Source organism: Athene cunicularia (genome assembly GCF_003259725.1).
Source record: "Athene cunicularia isolate RWA chromosome 5 unlocalized genomic scaffold, athCun1 chr5_part1, whole genome shotgun sequence".
Classification (NCBI taxonomy): domain Eukaryota; kingdom Metazoa; phylum Chordata; class Aves; order Strigiformes; family Strigidae; genus Athene; species Athene cunicularia.
In genome coordinates, this window is record NW_020799101.1 from 40545346 (window position 1) to 40564718 (window position 19373).

The window sequence follows — 19373 nt, forward strand, 5'->3', positions numbered from 1 at the left end:
TCTTCAGCTACTGTAGACTGGTCTTTGCAGAATGTGTTAGCTCCTGTCTCCTGTTCTGGTCTTAGTCCTGTGAGCTCAGCTCCTGGCACTACTGTTGGAAAGACATACTAGGTCAGTCTTTCAAAGGGCAGCACAATGTGTGTGACTGAATAATGTGCTAGCATCCGGTGTATAAACAACAGCATGCAAGTCCAGAGGGACATTTGCAAACACTCTTACTGGTCTGGTATGCACTCCTGCTGATGCTGCATCCCATGGAACATCCTCCATGGCTTAAAGGAAAACCACAGGTGGTTGTCTCCTCCCAGCCCATGAAAAAGACATGTCCAGACATGGGTCAAATTATGATTGTCACCAAAGGAGAATGAATGCCTGTAACATAGCTGCTGCTGACAACCAAATTTATTTCTCCTCCCACCCTACTCCCTGATAAAATAATCAGACGTTTAAATACCCTCTTCTTTGGCTACACTAAAGAGACAGAGTGCATGCTAGTTTTTTAAAATGAACTTAATCAGGAATTATTTACACTGCCAAATATTAACTTGTATTATTTGGCTATACCTTTCTTATCACACAAACCAGTCCACCAGTAATGGCTACTCCACCTTGTGGGCTAGCAGAGGGCAGTTGGAGTGGATGGTGCATTGCACATTGCTAATATTTTCAAAAGAACAGTGTACCTCTGATGGAAAAGTCACAGAACTACAAACACCCTCTCTGGTAGAGAAACTGTCAATGCCCTCCTAGAGATACAATCAACCCATTAGGTAGGAATTGTTCTCCATTTCTTCCCATATCCTTGTAACTGTCAAATCAGTGTTTGGGCTGGAGTCCCCCTTCATTCTGAATCACACACTTATAGCAGAGGATCTGGCCCTGTATAGTGTGGAGCATTTCCCTTTTCTCATCCACTTCCTCCCCATAAATTCAGCCAGTTCTACAGGGAGTTTTCCCTCTCAAACAACCTATTCATTTACCTCACCAATCTAAATTCAGTGCCTGCTGCTGTAGAATGTGCATGCCACCAAAGAATTTTCAAAAAAAATCTTACAGTAATGTCTCTCTTCCTCTTTGCTGAATAGAATGGAATATTTAATGTGATTTTAATGATGTTCTGGGTGTGTACAAGTTCATATATGAGAATAGTCCCCAAAGGGATGTTAAATTGCAGAGATGACTTCTGAGTCTAGCTGTGAAATCAATGAGGTCATTGCTTATTCTTACTTATTAGGAGAATATGTCCCATAGCTCAGGTCCCACTCCCCTGAAAAATTCTCCTGCAATCATCTTGAGTTATTTCTATTGATCAAACAGAACTTTTTGTGTCAGCAGAAAATAGTGATTACAGTCATTATTAAAAGTCTCCTAGTCAGTCTATAGAAGTAATTACACAGAGAGCTGCACACAACAGTACAAAGACAACACAGTTTGATTACTGATGTTGAATAGAAAACTTAACATCATGTGGTCTCTTAGAAGGCTAGCTGCTGCAGTTTGTACCCTTTTCACAACATGGGATTTTTTTTCTGTGCAAAACCCACAGCAACTAACTCAGGAGATCATATGCAGCTCATAAAATAGGACACAAAATAGCTTTTCTAGTCCTGAAGAAGTGAGGCAGACTTAGACTACCCTATTGTCACAAAGTCTGTACCTCAGTGTTAACATGGAAGGCAAATGAACAAGTTACCACTTAGAAATATGTGTATTTATTTTATTGCAGAGGAAAGATCTTAGAGTTGAAATTTCTGATGTCTAAAGCTTGCTCTGAGTTTTACTGCTGACTCTGAAACTTGCTCATCGTACTAGTATCATTTAACTTCCTTTCCCCTTCACGCTCTGTACAAGAGAATAAAACCCACTTCTTTATCTCAGAGGAGTGAGAGAATTAGTTGTTATCTCTAAATGTCTAGAACAGGCACATCCCTTTTATATATATGTTATTAAAAATCAGTGTAATTTGCAAAAATTTTTTGTTTTGTTGAGGTTACAGTAACTGATATTTTGAAAATATAAGTTTCTAAATCGATAGTGCCCATGTTTTTTATGAGTCCCATAGAAATAAGATGGCCCCGTATGCCTACACTGAGCATAACACTAGACTCTCTGTTGTCTTCAATAAAATGAAAAGGCCTGTCCAGACAACTGTCTTTCCATAGAAAGATGTTGAGACAACAGATCAGCCTTGCTTCACATCTGAATGTGGACATGGGGCCAGAAGGATCTCTTACTCTCTAGAGCCATCCTAAGTAAGCCTTAAAATAAACCAAGCTGCTAAGAGTGAAGATGTGATTTTTTTTTTTTTAAATTACTTTGTTTGGTCTGTCTTTAAGTTACTGCTTATTTTTAAAGAGTAGGAGAGAAATCACCCTTTAAGTGACTATATCCAGGGAATTCATTTGTTCCTCATCCTAACTCCATGGATGAGCCTCTCCTATACAAATGAGAAGTCAGTTAGGTGACGTTAAAGCATTAATGTGTGGCTGGGTAATGGGAGAAGGCCCTAGCTCGTGAGGAGGGTGTCAGGAAATGAAAACAGCAGACAACAGTGTGCTGTCCTGGGCAACTGTGATATAAGGCTCCTGTTTGAGTCTCTAACTGTGCTTTGGAGGGGAACAGTTTCTGGAGAGCCTGCTACTAGTGAACGATATTTCTGTTATTGTTTATAGAATTTCAGCAGCTGAAACAACACTTCAAATCATTAATTAACTGAGAAAATCCTCCAGTTGTCAAGTCTTGTGTGCATGTAGCAGAGTCCCACAAGGACAGCCAAGATCCTTTGAAACTGATAAAGCTGCCTTCAACTTGCTGTTCTTGTGTTGTCAAAACACTGCGTTTCTTCAGTGGTCTGAGGACAACAGGATCAGTTACAACACATGTCAAGTGTTCAGTTCTCCATGTTTTGATGGATAGAAAATATTTCCTTCAGCACTGAGGGCTAACAGACTGAGTTTAGCAGACTTTAAAGAAAACTGAAAAACTCACTATCCTATTGTCCATTTTATTCTACATACATTTCAATCCCCTAAAAACTAATTTCCTGAGAGAAACATATAACCCTTGCTTTGTTAGTCCTCATGGTTCACCAACTTGTCTGAATCTGATGTTCCTGACTAGACCATTTTTAATTTTATGAAGTGTGAAAGCAAATAGTTGTATTTGCTTTCAGATAACCTGACTAGTACTTGCCCCATCAGTAAGGCATTATTTGCTTTGCATTTTCCATTTTCCATTTAGGTGTCACAATATTGCTGAGATCAGGAAATGTTAGTGCTGTTTTATAGGTGAGACACAGAATTCTTAAGAATCTTAACCCATTTTACAAGTAGGTCAATGACAGAGATAGGAGATTAAATTCAGAACCCTAAATCCAAGGCTCTGTTGTCACAATCTCATTTTAAATATGTCTACCATGTCAAGGTTCCATATCTGCTCAAGGATTCTCTGTATCCAATCTAGAAAACTGTATAATCTCTTTATGTCTTGTGATAAAATTTGGGGTATTCAAGGTAATTTTAATTATTCTTGTGGTGAGATAAAAATTCATTCCTACCTGCTTTTATTTCCTGTCAAGTAGAATAGCTCAGAAACTGGAGAGCCACCTTGGCTGTTAGCTCCCAGCTCAATCTGCCTAGCCCAGGCATAGGCAGTTACATAAACCAGTGACATGTCTTGGGAGGAGGCCCCAGGACGGCATGTCGTGCTAACTCTGACACCTCACACTGCTGCAGGCAGTAGACTGGATCAGTGAGCGCATGCAGAAGCTAGAGGATCCTTCCATACAAGACCCCAGCAATCTGCAGGACAAAATGAAGCTGCTGCAGAAACATCAGGTCTTTGAGGCAGAGATTCTAGCAAATGAAGAAATCATCACAGCTGTTAATAAGGTAACTCTCTCACTCTACTAGTGTTTTTACAGATTATTGCTGATTATCCAAAGGACAGATAAATGGAATGAAAAGGAAGGGTAGCTTGGTCACCACTTCTATATCAATCATCCTACTTGTTTGACAAGAACCCAGTTGCTATGCTATGGAAATGTAATGCAGTTAATTTACAAGAGAGAGATTTGTTAATTGCTCTATCCAGGAAAGTTCCATCTTTCCTTATTGCCTGAATAGGAAGATATCACTGACTTCATCCTTGCCTGGGGTGATTGCTCCTACAAAAGGTAAATAGGATTTCATGCCTAATTTGTGAACATTCTTGTTGAAACTGGGTGAATCACTTAGCTGAAGGGCACAATCATCTGTAATACCTCTCTTGGTCCTTCTGCTCCATGAATGTCATTCTTGGCAGGGAAATATTCAAATCCTAATGTTCTTGATTCTCTCCAGACTTAAAAGCTTCCTAGCTGAGCAGTATCATTTGAGTGATAAGAATTCGTATTAGTAATTTATTGTATAGTCCAGGTTAGGAAAGTGAAAGAGACCTTCTAGAAAGGACATGTAACATGGTAATCTCATTAAAAATTAGTGTCAACCTTCATTTCTAATTACTACTTTTGAATGTGAAGAAAGGAGAAGCCCTGTTATCAAAAGGCCACCCAAAATCAGGAGAGATCCGTCGTGAAGTCCGCATGCTTCAGGAGCGTTGGGAGAAGTTGAAGAGAGCTGTGGCTGCCCGTGGAAAGATGCTGGAGGACAGCCGGGACTTCCTGGAATTACTTCAGAAGGTGGACCAGGTGGAAGCCTGGATCAGGGAGAAGGTAAATGGATGCTAGTATTTAACCCAAGCAGTACCCTAGAGACTTGCTATTCAGCAGTGAACTTCTGATAAATGTGTCATCTTCCAGGATATTTTCTTTAGTGGCTTTTGACTGGAAGAATCATGGCATGTTCTACAAACAATATGGAAGGAAAGATTCAAAAAATTCTAAAAATTTTCTGGAGTGTTTCCAAGCCAGAATCAGTTTGACAATATTAGCACATGTTCTCATGTAAAATGAGCACATAAAGAGATTGTGATTATTGGTGTCATCCCATGTGTCTCTATCAAGACAGAGAAATGAAAGCAAACTAGAATGGAAGAAACTTGAAGCATTTGGCAACTGGCACTTATTCTCATTGTATATCAGATCTGAAAGTTTTTCTTTGTAAGAGTGAAGGAAGAGTCACTTGATCTACTAAGTTTTCATTCAGAGGTTGCTTCCATAATCAGTAATAGATTGGAGAGGGAGTTGGGACTAAATGTCAATTATCTGAAGATCAAAAGAGACTACTTCCAAAGCTGTAGGTCAGACACATCACCGAAATTACTGCATCAGCATAAGCATTGTGACATGCTGTGTTCTTGTATTCTTAGCATGAATATTTTGCCTGTCTCCTGCTTATTTCCCCAGGAAGTCATGATTAACATAGGTGATGTGGGAAATGACTATGAACACTGCCTGCAGCTCATTAAAAAGCTGAATGAGTTCCGTGGAGCAACATCAGGGGTAAGACGTGTTTTCCATGCATATTCCTTGTGTGGCTGGAAGCTGCAGTTTAATTTTTCAGCCCAGCAGTATACCCAGGTGGCAAATACAGTTCCAGTATCCTGAAGAGGTGAAAGATGAAGGGAGTAAGAAGCATAAGTCATTAAAAAGATAGAATTTTCCTTCATTGTGCCTTCTGCTTTGATGTCTAAACAGAGCTGTCAGGTACTCATGACACAACCTAAAATTTTGGATTGTGATACATGACTGGAAAGCTGGCTCTGTGAGCCTGAATTTGAGCAGATTACAGTTTGGTTTATGCAGTCTGCAAAGTCACAGAGAGTTCCATCCAAAAGTGGATCAAAAATGGTGGTTTCAGCCATATTGGTTTGAATGAAAGTCTTATAGACTTGCCATGAACAAGCCTGTAAAAAAAAAAAAATTACTGCTTTCTCCATTTCCCTCCTTAATTTCTCCTTTCCCCTCCCCCTGAAGAATAGTCAAGTTTCTCATATTCCTTCATCTAAATGAAGCATATATATTTGGGGGCCTTTGTTTATACAGCACACATTGTTAGTCATGAATCATAAGGTTAATAATCAGACATTTAGTAAAATAGAGCAATGGTTTACACTTTGGATAGCAGCCATGTGACAAGACAGCTGCACAGTTCACCTTTCTGTGCTGAGATCTCTGACCCTCTTTTATGGTGCTGAGTCACACCAGCTGCCTCTCTTGCCCCCAGTGAGATGTGCTAATGTAGGCACCAAACCTTGTGAATGCTGGGAAACAGGCCCTGCCACAACAAGGCCCTCCTTGTGATGTGCTTCAGCTCCCACCGAGAGCGCTCCCACCAAGGGCCGTACAGCAAGGGAATGCATCTGAAGCAGCCTCTTGTTCTCTCTGTTTGTATGAGCTGCTATAGATGTGGACTAACAGATATGGGTGTCACACAGGAAAGATTGCTGTGCTGATTTGCTAGTCTGGAAGCTGGGGGCAAGGTCTGGAAAGAGGTGTACTAGGACTTTGTGAGTGGGGTTTACTCTAATATTCTCTCCCAATATTGTTTATCCTTTGTTTGCCTGTTATCTTGTTGCCAATTCCTGTTATGGCAGCTCCCATCTTCTAATTGTATTTCCTAGAGCAGGAGGAGACAATCCTCTTCTATGCAAAGTAACAGTACAGCCTGTGAGAAAACCCTGAGTTCCCCTTTCCAGAGCCCAGCAGAATTTCCTGTGATACTGCATTAATACTGGATTTGGGTAGAGAGCGAAACAAACTTCAGCACCAGGGAATTAGTGAAGTGAGGAGACCTTCATTGGCACTTCGATCCTTACCAGCTGAGCTGTGAGCTAAGAGATGGAGCAAGGACACTGATACAGGTTGTACCAGCCAAAAGACAGATGTTGAAAGAGGCAGAAACAACCCAGTGTCCCAGTCAGCATAAGACTGAATAGGAAAGCCTTTCCATAAACTAAGATAGATTTTGTGGGCCACAGGAAGCTCTTGGTCTTAGATGCTATCAGCTTGTAGCCACTGCTCCTTTACCACTCTGAACATGACTCCTGCAGAAAAAGGCTGGGACAATGATACCCTCACAACTGATGCTTAGTTGTACAGTACTCCATAGTGTGATATAAACAGAAGCAGGCTGGTCCTGGCACAGTGTTTACATTCATCCAGTCTAGGTTTCCCCACTAGAGAAATCTGAGATCAGGGCGTGATCATGATCAATGCATCATGCTGCATTGATGGCTGCCAGATTTTCTACTCCTATTCTGTCACATTGTGTTGCTATTATTTCCCAGGAGAGAGGACTGCAGGGTTTCTGAAGAAAATCTGGCTGTCTACTGGTTTCTCTTGTTTACTTTATGGCTGTGTATAATAGTAAAGCACATATGGAAGAATGCACATTGGTATGAATGTATCATAAATAAAATACAAATGGAGTCAATACTTCTATTAACAGTGTGCTGGAATCTTGCAGCTGTGCTTCCACTACACCAGTGATTAATGTCTCCCTCCTAAGCTTATGATTTACTGGTCTTAGAAAAATAAAGAATATTTTTGAATCTTGGAGCAGTGTTCACTGTTGGCCATTCATCATGCTCAAAGAGAACAATTATTCCGCTGTAGTCCAGATTATATGTGCAATGTGCAAATATTATCCTTTCTATGGTATGTATGCAGGAAGCAAGCTGCCTCAAAGGCTTAGCGTCCCTTTTAAAATGCAGTGATGTTTCTTTAGAAGAAAACACAATGGCATGGGTTGTCTGGGTTTCTCAAGGCTGTATGGATTCTAAGCCTGTTGTCCACAGTACAGAAGGCACTTCTGGACAGAAGCCTATCTAGAAAAAACAGCAAGTAGGCCTAGTCACATCCTGTTTGACAGAGGAACAATCTGCCACACACCAGCTGTTCCACAGCAGCTACCTATGTAACCAGCAACTGCACCAAAGTTTCTTCGACTAATGAGCCCCTGCTGGAATGCTTGACTTAGAAGTGAAGCTCTGAGGGTCCTTGTCTAGAACTGGATCATTGTATCTATAGTCATTATGTTCTTTCTTGCCTTTACTGAAATTTTTGGTAGTGAGGTAAAACTCTTGCTGTTATTATTGGTTTTCATATCTCAGGGGAAAACTCAGTTACAAGCATTTAGATTTTATTCTTTTTCTCACTTTACAGGAGACAACAGTGGACGATGCTCACATCAGGACTATCAATGCCCTGGCCATGAAACTGGAAAGACAGAACAAGGAAGAAACAAAGACAATATATGAGCGCCGGAAGCAGCTCAATGAGAAGTGAGTGTGCTTTTAAAGCTTCTGTGTAAAGCAAAACCAAGAAGGGAAGATTAGGTGTTTGGGCTGGGATGAATAGAAGAATTGCAACGTGTATTTTCTTCAATATCATGACTACCAAACATCAGACACTGGAGTTGCCTTTCAAGACTCTCAGTGCAGTTAGCCGGAAGGATTTCTAATCCAGCACAGCCAAAGTCATGTTCCTAGCCTTGGAGGCAAATACGCTGTTTCACAGCACTTTACACTCTAGATCCATGAAACTAAGACACTTCTATCTGTTCCCATAGTTGTCCTGGTGAAGTGAATATTGTTTTTTTTCTACTTCACAGACCACTAGCTAAGAACCAAAAGCATGAAGATAGGGATTGTGAAGGTACTGAGAGTTCAAGGAAACTCAATCAGTACTTTTTAGCTTTTAACCCCCATGCCATCCTGAAAACTTGGGGTAAATATAACCAGATAGTGTTGTCAGGCTAATGCTCTATCTCTGTGATGTGTCACCTATTGTGGGGAAATGGTGATCAATATATAAGGGAGTTCAGAAATCTGAGCATCATGAAACTCAGTTGTGGAAATACTCATCTCTGAAATACATCTCTAAAATACTCTTTTCCATAAAAGGTGGAACAGTTTCCATGGTAACCTCAATGCATATAGGAAGAAGTTAGAGGGAGCCCTAGAGATTCATGCCTTAATCAGAGAAATTGATGACATCACAGGGAGAATTACTGAGAAGGTGAGTTGTCAGATTTTGTTTAATTCAAAAGGGAAAATGTTCTACTTTGCCAACAGTGATAAACCAGGGCATGCAGATTGCTAGAGACATACTGTGTATCCAATGGTTACCTTTGATATTTGTCTGTGTATCCAGTTTGTGGAAAGGCTGAAATGTCATTAAACACCTTGTATTAAACACTCCAAGGCATTCACAGTTAGAAAGGTACATTTGAAATGTATTGTGAAAAATTACAGATTTGAGTCTGCAGTAAAAGGGAATGCTATCTTTACCTAATGAGAGGTTACAGAGAAAATGAAACTAAACTCTTCTTGAGGTTCATGGTGAAATGGTGAGAGTCATTGCGTACAAGTTGCAATGAGAAAAGTTCCAAATAAGTGTAAAGTGAAAAAAAATTATGAAAGTGATCACACACTAAAACAGGTTACTCAGAGAGACTGTGGATTCACTGCCTTTGAAAACATTAAAATCCCAACTAGAACAGACCCAGAGCAATCTGATCTAAGGGGGCCCTGCTTTAGGCAGGGGTTGGGCTAGATGATGTTCAGAGGTCTCTTCCAACCTAAATTATTCTGTGATTCTCTTTTTAATTAATGGTCTCTAGTCAAATGGTATTGCCTATTAAGTAGTACTTTTAGCATTAGGTGACTAGTTGCTATATCCAAAGTAGTCATCCATGGTTTCTTCCACAGTCAGTAGAAAGAAGCAGGTACTTCTAGAGCTCAGTGCATCTGACCTATTTTAGATGATTTGAGGATGAGAGAAATCATGCTCCAGCAGTGACTCCTTCTTTCCACCAACTGTAAGAAGAATTAGACAAGATGCTGCAGCATCTTTACATTTGTAGGCATCACCATGTGGTGTAGTAAATCATTCCACAAGAAAGTAACACAGCAAGATGCAGTAAGCAGGATACAAATCTAAGAAGCTAAGGGACTGGTGTCTATTTTTTGCTGTGTTACTGACACGAGTGTACATCTCCCTCAGACAGTGCTGAGCCAAGTCAGTTCTGAATACCAAAAGCCAGTTATCTGAGCTACCATAGAGTTTTTTCTGGATTATCTACTTAGCTTGAATATAGCAACTTCCAGTGTTCCATATTCAAAGCTAGTTCATTCTACACTAGCTTGCACCTCTCCTGCTGTGCAATGCAGACATATTAAATAGACAACCTTGAAAACTGGCATAAAAATCTTATTAATTCAGAAAATTGACGTTAACACGCCTATCCTGTATCATCATTTTGAGATTAATAAAAGAAAAAGGCTATATAAAAACTCATTATGTTATCCACATAACTCATGCTATTAGTTACACTGTAAGTCAGTAGGCAGATAGATAGTGCAATACTTAAGGTTACAAGGCTGTTCATTTAAAATTTATAACAACTTTTATGAATGTATTTCTTCATTGTACGGGATTTTGTTCCTGATAGGATTCTAAGGGTCAATTTTTTTTTCCCATATTTTCATAAAATGCACTTGAAAATTTCTGTGCCGCAATTTAATGGGAAATACTTGGCTGGTTTTGGTATATGGAGAAAAGGGAAAAGAAAGACTGAGAAATGCAGGGAAGCATTCCTGTCTTTATTTTATATGTGAAGAGCTAGAAGCACCTTAAGTAGGATTGCAACTGTTCAAAGAGTTGTGAATACTTGTTCCATCTCTGTAAGGAGTGCAGACAAGGTGCTCGATATTTAAAAAGACAATAAGAACGTTCAGATGGCCATACAAAGAAGTGAAGGAGAAGGCTATTTGAAAGAATAAAGAGATCCTTTTTCTTTTTGTCGTCCTCACCATTCTCACATCCTACTGCCCCCTCCAGAGTGTACTGATACAAGCACTGGATTATGGGAAAGATGTGGAAAGTGTGCAAAACCTGATTCGAAGACATGAAGAGATGGAGAGAGAAATCAGTGTTATTAAGTCCAAAATGGAGGTAAGAAGTGGGGAAGTACAAACGATGCTGTAGAAAAGTTAATTTTTGCTTCTTGGAAACCTGGTGCAAAGATCAGCATGACTTTTGAGATTCATTAGTATGAATTGCACTGCAATGCAATTCTTTTACTTCTCAGTAAAATACTGTGCTGCTTAATCCTACTTTAAAGGATCAAATGTTATTCTTCTTGATGCACCAAATCTAAGAAGAGAAGTCCCTTTTTGACATGTTAGCTGATTCTCTGGCCCTCACCTACAAACCAAGTTAGACTGTCCTATATCTTTTGGAAAGTGTGGAATACAAATTTAACTCTCTGTCTTTCCCCCAGTTTCTGTACTGCCTTGAATCAAAATCACAACTCTAGGTCTGTTTAGAACTAAAACTCAAAACCCAGGGTACATGTGTTTTTTCTGACATAGACATCAAAACTAGAAGCCTGTCTGCCTGATCAGCTCTGGCTTTTGTAAAATGGCCAGTTTGCATCATTTAGGACTAATTGTTGAGCATTAAATATGGGTATGAGCTCCTATATATTTATGCTCCTGCATATTTTTAATAAAAAGAAATGTTTTCAGGTGAGCGCCAGTAGTAGAAGTCTTACGACAACCTCTCACAGTTTTCACTGCTGTCCAGAGTGTTAAGCTTTTTCATATGACAATATTTCTTGCAAACTTTCCCTAAGCCTTTTCTTCACAGTAGTATGCAAATGATGACAATATGTGTGATACCTTCACACACTGTGACTTTGTTAGTGAATTCTTATATGAAACGTGGGTGATTACTAGTGACCATACCAGAGATAGCATTAGCAGGGCTGTATGGAGGAGTGCTGCATAGAAACAGAACAATGAGCAAGGTTTGGGTTTGGGGGTTTTTTGATACTACCATAAATTACCATGCACAAAGTATAATATCTGTACTTTTCTTATGGACTAAAACCAGTCTGTCATAATCTTCTTCCTGTTAGATTAAATTAATACATGTTACAATTAGCACTTCATTTTCTTGTATGTTTGTCCCTATTTTGCAAAAATGTTTTCTTAATTGTAAGTTAACATTTGTGTGTGAAGCAACACACACATCTCTTTCTTCACATGGACGGTTGCTTGCAAATGCATATGTATTTTTTTGTGCATATAACAAGTCCCTCTGTATATTTTGGTATTGTACTTAAGTACCTGCTTTAGAAAACTGTTATCTTAAAATGAACTACTTTTCCTGAACGGCAGACTCGGGAACAAATTAAAGCATTTGCCATAAATTCACCCCATTATAAATCTCTTCCTAGCCATTGGAATTGGAATCTTTCCGCCTTTCCACAAGGAATCCATCCATAAATGACAAACTGACTATGAAGAAACAGGAGATGAAAAACAACTGGCTACAACTCCAGGGACAGGCCAAACAAAGGTAAAGACTTCTAGTGGTCTGAATATCTCTCAGCAGGAGCAAAGCTGCGGCCTGGGGTCTCAAATCTACTTGCCTGGGGACTTTTAATAAGGATCCTTTACAAAGTATATACAGGCAGCTAAGACACCTGCATTGGAACAAGTATGACTTGGTACAAGAAAAGTTCCACTGATGTGACTTTGGGAAGACTAAGCTTGTGGCTTATCCCACTAAGTAATGTTATTAAAATGCAGACTATCAGATCAATTCTATCATGAAGCCTTTGTGAAAGACTTATTTTTGATGGTTCTAGAAGATTCTTTTTTTTTCTTGAATTTTTCCAATACAAGAAAGGCTTAGGCCTGAGCTGTAATCATTGCTGGAAGCAACAGCTATGAAGGCTTTTTTACCCTTCTTGTCCTAATGAACTGATGTAGAAAACAAGGTAAGCACTCCAAGGCAGTGTGCAGCTCCTGGTTTAACATGACGACTGTTAGGAGCTGTAAGGGAGATATAGGAGTCTTGAATTCACTTCATTTGGCTTCTCCTAGGAATCCTTCCTCTGTAAATGTGTAGGGAGAGTCAATTAGTTAATTCTGTCTTGGCTAATGCTGAACTGCACATTGTGTGGCAGGAAAGAGAAGCTGGAAGCCTCATATCGGTGGCAGAAGTTTAACCTGGAGATGAAAGAGGTGCTAGATTGGACCCAAAACATCAGAGGTTTAATGGAAGCAGGGGGGCTTCCTAAAAGCGCAAATGAAGCGGAAAGCATGATTGAGGAGCATCAGGAGAGAAAGGCAAGTATTACCATTGCTTCCAGTTGAACATACTGGGAATCTTTTCCATAGGAATTAATTGCTGCAGACCCAGCAGAATTTTGCTGCATGCATCTGTCAATAACATGATGAAAAGATTGTTGTCAATAACAGGCTAGGGACAGAAGTCACCTACCTATTGACAGAACGCTATCCCATGGGCTGTTTGGCAGCTCGCGTCTCTACAAAAGGTCTTAGAAAGCCCAATTAGCTCTCACCGTCCAACCCTGTAGTTAAAAAGCAGATTCAGTATCAAAACATGCTCAGTGATGATCTCTTTATTCAGATTGCCAAAAAGTTAATGGCAGTTAATTCTAGCTTTGAATTAGATTTTGTCATGCAAATTCCATTTGTCTGAGAGGAACATAAAAGCAGCAGTTTGTCTCACACTAGCAGTAAATTACCACTGAATGGTACTTCATATTCAGTTCTGAAACACTTCGTATCCCAATACTGATTACCACACAATCTTCTGGTGGTTAATTCGGCTAATATTTTTAGTAGAATTTCTAAAATGAGTGATACTCTTAATTAACTTCAGAAAAAAGTTTGTATTTTACTTTTTCCCCAAGCGTTATAGCTATCTTGTAGCTGTTGCATTACCTTTTCTTTGCAATTATGTTACTTTTTCTAAAAAGCATGTTCCCATAATCATGGCTAATATCCATTGCTTTATGGGTCCCATTATTACCACAAATAGTTTGTAGATTCTGATTAATTTTCTAGTCTTGAATTTAGTGTGAAGTACCTGAAGTCCCTTCCTTTTTCAGTCTTCCATTTTAACAATGCTCTCCCATGTCACAGACTTAACAATGTTTTTGCTAATAATTCACTGTCACAATAGAAATACCCCAAACCACTGCTGTAGTGTACTCCAAATTTAGATAGCAGCAAATCTAAGTCTTTAATATCTGTTAGTAAAGGAACGCAAATGGCTCTCAGGAGATAGTTACATAGAAAAGGAGGAATCCAGGTAATATGTTCTTTTGTATTGGATTGACTAAACTAATATTTAGTTTAGATAAGACAAGAAAAATGAAAGGTTTTTTTTCATTCAGGTTAGTGACTCAAACCAAAGTCCTCAGGAGAGACTAGAGTTGAGCACAAGGTGCTAATCAGAATTTAAAAAATAGAATGGCTATCTTACAGCTGTGTTATCTATGATTGAGCAACACCACCCCCCAAAAAAGCCCTAGAAATATCAATTCTAATTTCAGACATTTAATAGTACATGCCAAAGTTTTTAAGGTGATTTATGAGTTAACACATGGTATTATTTCAGCGCATGGTTGTTTTTATTATTAAGAATTCCACATTCTGTTTGCAAAGGTCATAGTTGCTTGTAATGCTTTCACCTTCAGGATTCAGTATATAGGAATAATTCATTCCTCAGACCAGGTGAAAAAGTTAAATGTATTTCACTTTAACACAACAAAATAAAGTAAAACCATGTATTTAATGCAATAATCTGATGCCAATTTATTTGGCAGGAGGGGAAAAATTCTAGCACTGTTTCTCATAAGAACCACCTTTATGTAGGAGGACTGGTAGGGGATACAGTGTTATGGATATTCAAAGCTGTGTTCATTTCTATCTAAGCATTTTCTATTCTGTTTCTAATTTAATCCCAATTTTTATTTGTAGGAGACCAGTTGTTCTTAAAGCAATAAAATCATTTTTTGTCCACGTTTATTTTCTATTAGGCAATTCTATGCTCTTTCAGTAACACAGCTCAAAGATGAATGATTTTCCATGCGAATATTAGCATTGGAAAGTTACAACCCATATTCTTCCCCTGAAGGCTTGTATTCTGAATAACTGGCATTCTGTAAACCCTTGACATGAGCCTTAGTAATATATTTTAGGAGGAGATAGAAGCACGAGTGGAAAGATTCAACTCTCTCAGTAACTATGGTCAAGAACTTGCCAATTCTGGTCACTATGCAACCCCTGAGATTCAGCAGTCCCTCTCCAGACTACAGCAAGCCTGGTCTGAATTGATCCAAGCATGGCAGGAGCAATATAGAAAATTGTTTCAGGCACAAGAATTACAGGTGAGTAGAAAGATATTCAATGGAGAATGCACATGCCAATGACAGCTTTCCTCAGTATAAACAGCAAATTTATAAGATGGTATGATGAAAGATATGCTAATAATACCCAGAGTTTAATGTATATTTCACTGGTTTCTGGAAGACATGCTGACAGTCAAGCATTCAGTTGTGGCAGGACTTTTAGAAATTGTGCTTTTACAAACCAAAGAAATCTCTGTGAAATATGTGCTCATATGTTTTTCAAGGGCTATCAAACTTAGGGAAATTTGGTCAAACACTCATGCAACTGACACAAGACAAACTTAAAATGGAACTTCACTAACAAATTCTATAACCTCCCCAAAAAAATATGGAAGTAGGCAAGTATTGTTAAAATAAATAATCTCAAGAAAAATTTAGCATGGACAGAATACTGTATTTTTTCCCTGGCTTTCTTCTAAGAACAGAACTGTTTTGGCTGCAGTTTTCCAGAAATACTTCCCTGTAACAGTCATCTCACTTACAAAAATTCTGCTCAAATGGCTTGTTGGCAAAAGTTAGAAATAACTGAAACAGAGATTTTACAACAGGGAATGTCAAGTACCTTAAATAACAGCTGGTGCTACTAGTCCCATCAAAAAAGCTTCATACATATGAAAAAAAAAAAGTATGGTAATGACTGTTTTCATTCTTCTTTATGTATTAAATTCTATTTATTTTGGGCCATGATACCATCCTTTTTATATTGACCAGTTACCTTACACAGCACTCTCTACACTACTAGCAAACAAGCTACAAGTACTTGTATCCTATGTCTTAGACAAAAAGAAATAATCATATTATAAAGGAGAAAATTATAATAATAATAATTGTTACACATGTGTTTTTGAAGCATATGTTGCTTATTTCTATGCAGTGCTATGTAGTTAATTTTTGGAATAGCTGTGGAAGTTTCTGGTTTTCAGCCTACTCTGCCATAGTTGGGTTTGTCTTATACCATGTTTATGACTGCTTTTTTTTCCCTACACAGAAATTCTATGGCTATGTGGAACAGACTGAGAGCTGGCTTAGCAGCAAAGAAGCTTTCCTAGCTAATGAGGATTTAGGGGTAGGTGCTCCAAGAAATTACAATTTTTTCTGCCACCGGTTTGGAGGAGAGGGAGCTGTGAAGTATGATGATGTGCTCTGAACCCTCCTGTGATTTTTTTTTTCCCCCCTTCTGAAGTTACTGTTCTGTCTTGTTGACAGTTTAGGATCAAATGTCTTTCCTTGATACTTTACACAGGATAGGATTCTCAGACCAAGGAGTAGTGAAACTGTCCAACCACTCTGATTATAGCAGGAAAATGATGCTGCATCTCTCTAACTAGTCACATCTGACCCAAATACATTTGCCAGCAGTGTGCGAGTCATCACTGCTGCCATACCCGGTGTAGCTTTAAACTGCCTACCTCAGGTACCAGTAACACGGCAATAACTGAAACCACAGACTGATGCAGGGGTTGCAAATGCTCTGCAGGATGCTGGATATACATTCTGATGCTTAGCTTACCCTGCACCTTTTTTAGGTAGTGTTACCAAATTAGTTGTCTCTGCAAGAACTACAATTACATCTCAGAGTTCATTGTAGACATAATTGGTACAAATGGTATGAAAATCATATAATGCTAGGGGATGGTGTCTGTCTGTAATTTCCAGCCTGAAGGTATGTATTTACAGTCCCTTCATTAAAGTATATGAAACTTAGAAGGAGCCACCCATATTTAGCTCAGCAATGTACAGAAAATGCTCTGTGAGTACTTTCCTTTCCAATGACTCATGTAAGCATCCAGAAGTTTCCTTTTTTTCTGACTCATTCAACATGAGCTTTATTGCTTCCTTTAGAATAGTGGGAAAGCAGAGTTTATTGTGGTAACAACATTTTGACACCACTGATTCTAAAATTAAAAGTGCAGAGGGGTGCTGAAAAGAGAACTCTGAGTCAGTAAGCTTGGGATTCACAAATGTTACAAGAAGTCAAATTCTCAGTTTCTCTCTGGATTAACTGTAATGTCAAGCTCCAGTCCTCAGACTGAAAACTGGATCACCAAATTCCATGGGTTGAAACCAAGGCTTTAATTATAATCTCTTTCTGTTACATATTTGTTCATTTAACTCTGATCTCAGTTTGGCATCCCACATTTGCTTCCAAAATAACATCTACTTTCAGACTGACTTACAATTAGAGCTGATGCTTTATCTCTTGAGAAATTATATATTCTATGCAGTACAACAATATACAGGAGAAGCTCAGCATCTGGCAGTTAGTTGTGACAGTTTTGACCCCAAAATAATGGCCTCAGACCATGCACAGAACATTATTTAGGCCCCAAGTCTCAGATTCAATGCCAATAAATTTCACAGACCAATAAATTTTCTTGACATCTTTCAAATGTGGGGTAAATGCCATTTAGCTTCTGGATTATAAGTGTTGTGGATGGAAAAACTCTGACTGAAAGCAGCTTCCCTTTGTTGAATTCTATCCAGGACTCAGTGTCTAGTGTGGAAAGCCTACAGTGGAAACACATGCAGTTTGAAAAAGCCTTGGAAGCTCAGATGGAGAAAATTGATGAGATGGCTTCATTTGCTCAGCAGCTAACACAGAACAAGCATTATGACTCGGACAACATCACCAACAGATGCCAGGCCGTTCTCAGGAGGTGAAGTCAAACCTTTCCTATGTTGGCCACCATTCTCTTTTGCAATGAGACTCCCTCCACGTGCCTAATATCTTTAAATGGTTTAAGAGAACCATAAACTGGTTTGCATTTACTGAACTTTGTGCTTTGCACTGTGGTCTTGCCAAATTGGCCTGAGTTTAGTCAATATTTCATTAGGAGGTTTCCAAAATACATGAAGTGGAGGGAGAGTGGGATTCAGAAAAAGGCAGTTTTCCTGTAATTCTGTACCCTGGCCTGGCCTTAGGGACAGTGCTGCAAACAAAAGGCAGAGGCCTGCTGTGCCATTAAATACTTCATTATCATGAAATACCATCAAGAAAGGTCATTTGCTATTCAACTGCTTTTTCACTGTTCCAGTGGTGTTGATCTTAAAGCCCTGCTCAAATCATCTATTAGGTCATTTGCAATTTTTCTGATCAGATCTTGCCCTTTCATGTGAATTACTTTATTTCTCATAGCATGTTGCATATTGTTCATCTTAAATGCTGACAGTAGAAGCAACTGTACTCAGTGCTATGATAGATGAAAAGATACACATAAAATTTACAAGGAGAGGTTGGAGATCGCTTACAATTAAAGTGAACATATGCCTGCATTAACATGAATAAAGTGCTGCAGGTCCACATTTGGAAAAAAGATGAAAGGATGATGTAGCTTTGGTTTATCAGTGACAAATACCATCATACTCACAGGCTTTCCATATAAGAAACATGCTGAGTTTATGTTCTTTTGTACCCTGAAAGGTAGCAATGGTGATTCCTAGAGGCAGATATCATATACACAGAATTTATGTGTATTTTAAACATATCTATCTGCTAGCAATCCTTTCTATAGTGTCCTGAGCATCATCTCTGACAATCCAAATCATGGGAGGGTGCATGTTATAGACATTTCTCTCCTAGAGAATGGAGTTTTAGATCATGTGTGTTTTAGAGATGAAAATTGAAAACCCTTATCCTATCTAATTCACTCTGTGGCTTTTACCTCCACATCTGTCTTCATCTCAGAAAGGAGAAACTGCTGGAGAATGCTGCTGCTCGTAGACATCTGCTAGAAGAATCAAGGCTTCTGCAGAAGTTGCTAAGGAATTCCTTTGAGGTACAATTACACAGGATTCATGGTATTATGGTTTCTTAAAACATACTGTGCTGCATAGATCTGAATCCCTGGAGGGATTTACTGGGAGAAAAATCAAGGAACTGAGCCTGGAATGAGATTATAGTGGGAAAGATGAGGATAAGATTGAAGGGATATTGTTCAGCTTTTAAGTCACAGCTTCCCTCCAGTCACCAGATGAAAGATCTACTGTTCATTGGACACCAGCAAAATGCAGAAGAAATAAATGCATTAAAAGGGAATGTGCCAACATTTTAAAATTTATGGAAAGAGACAAATTAGTAATTTTCTTGTGAAATACTTACAATGGGTTTAGAAATAGGGAGATAATTGCCCTTTCTCACACATGTACACATGTGTACATGCACACATGTGCCCACGCGCTGTTTTACCACAGAGAGGC

The 19373-nt window shown here is 38.9% G+C and overlaps 1 protein-coding gene across 2 annotated transcripts in view; it reads left to right on the forward strand.

Annotated features, from left to right (window-relative positions):
• Positions 1 to 19373, forward strand: part of SPTBN5 (spectrin beta, non-erythrocytic 5) — a 90033-nt gene that overhangs the window by 48684 nt on the left and 21976 nt on the right. For both annotated transcript variants that reach the window (XM_026849776.1, XM_026849777.1), the window contains exons 32-43: positions 3735 to 3890; positions 4520 to 4711; positions 5345 to 5440; positions 8105 to 8223; positions 8845 to 8959; positions 10784 to 10897; positions 12186 to 12307; positions 12921 to 13083; positions 14967 to 15155; positions 16165 to 16242; positions 17661 to 17833; positions 18862 to 18952. In XM_026849776.1, the coding sequence (XP_026705577.1) occupies positions 3735 to 3890; positions 4520 to 4711; positions 5345 to 5440; positions 8105 to 8223; positions 8845 to 8959; positions 10784 to 10897; positions 12186 to 12307; positions 12921 to 13083; positions 14967 to 15155; positions 16165 to 16242; positions 17661 to 17833; positions 18862 to 18952 (1608 nt within the window). The remainder of the gene's footprint in view (positions 1 to 3734; positions 3891 to 4519; positions 4712 to 5344; positions 5441 to 8104; positions 8224 to 8844; positions 8960 to 10783; positions 10898 to 12185; positions 12308 to 12920; positions 13084 to 14966; positions 15156 to 16164; positions 16243 to 17660; positions 17834 to 18861; positions 18953 to 19373) is intronic.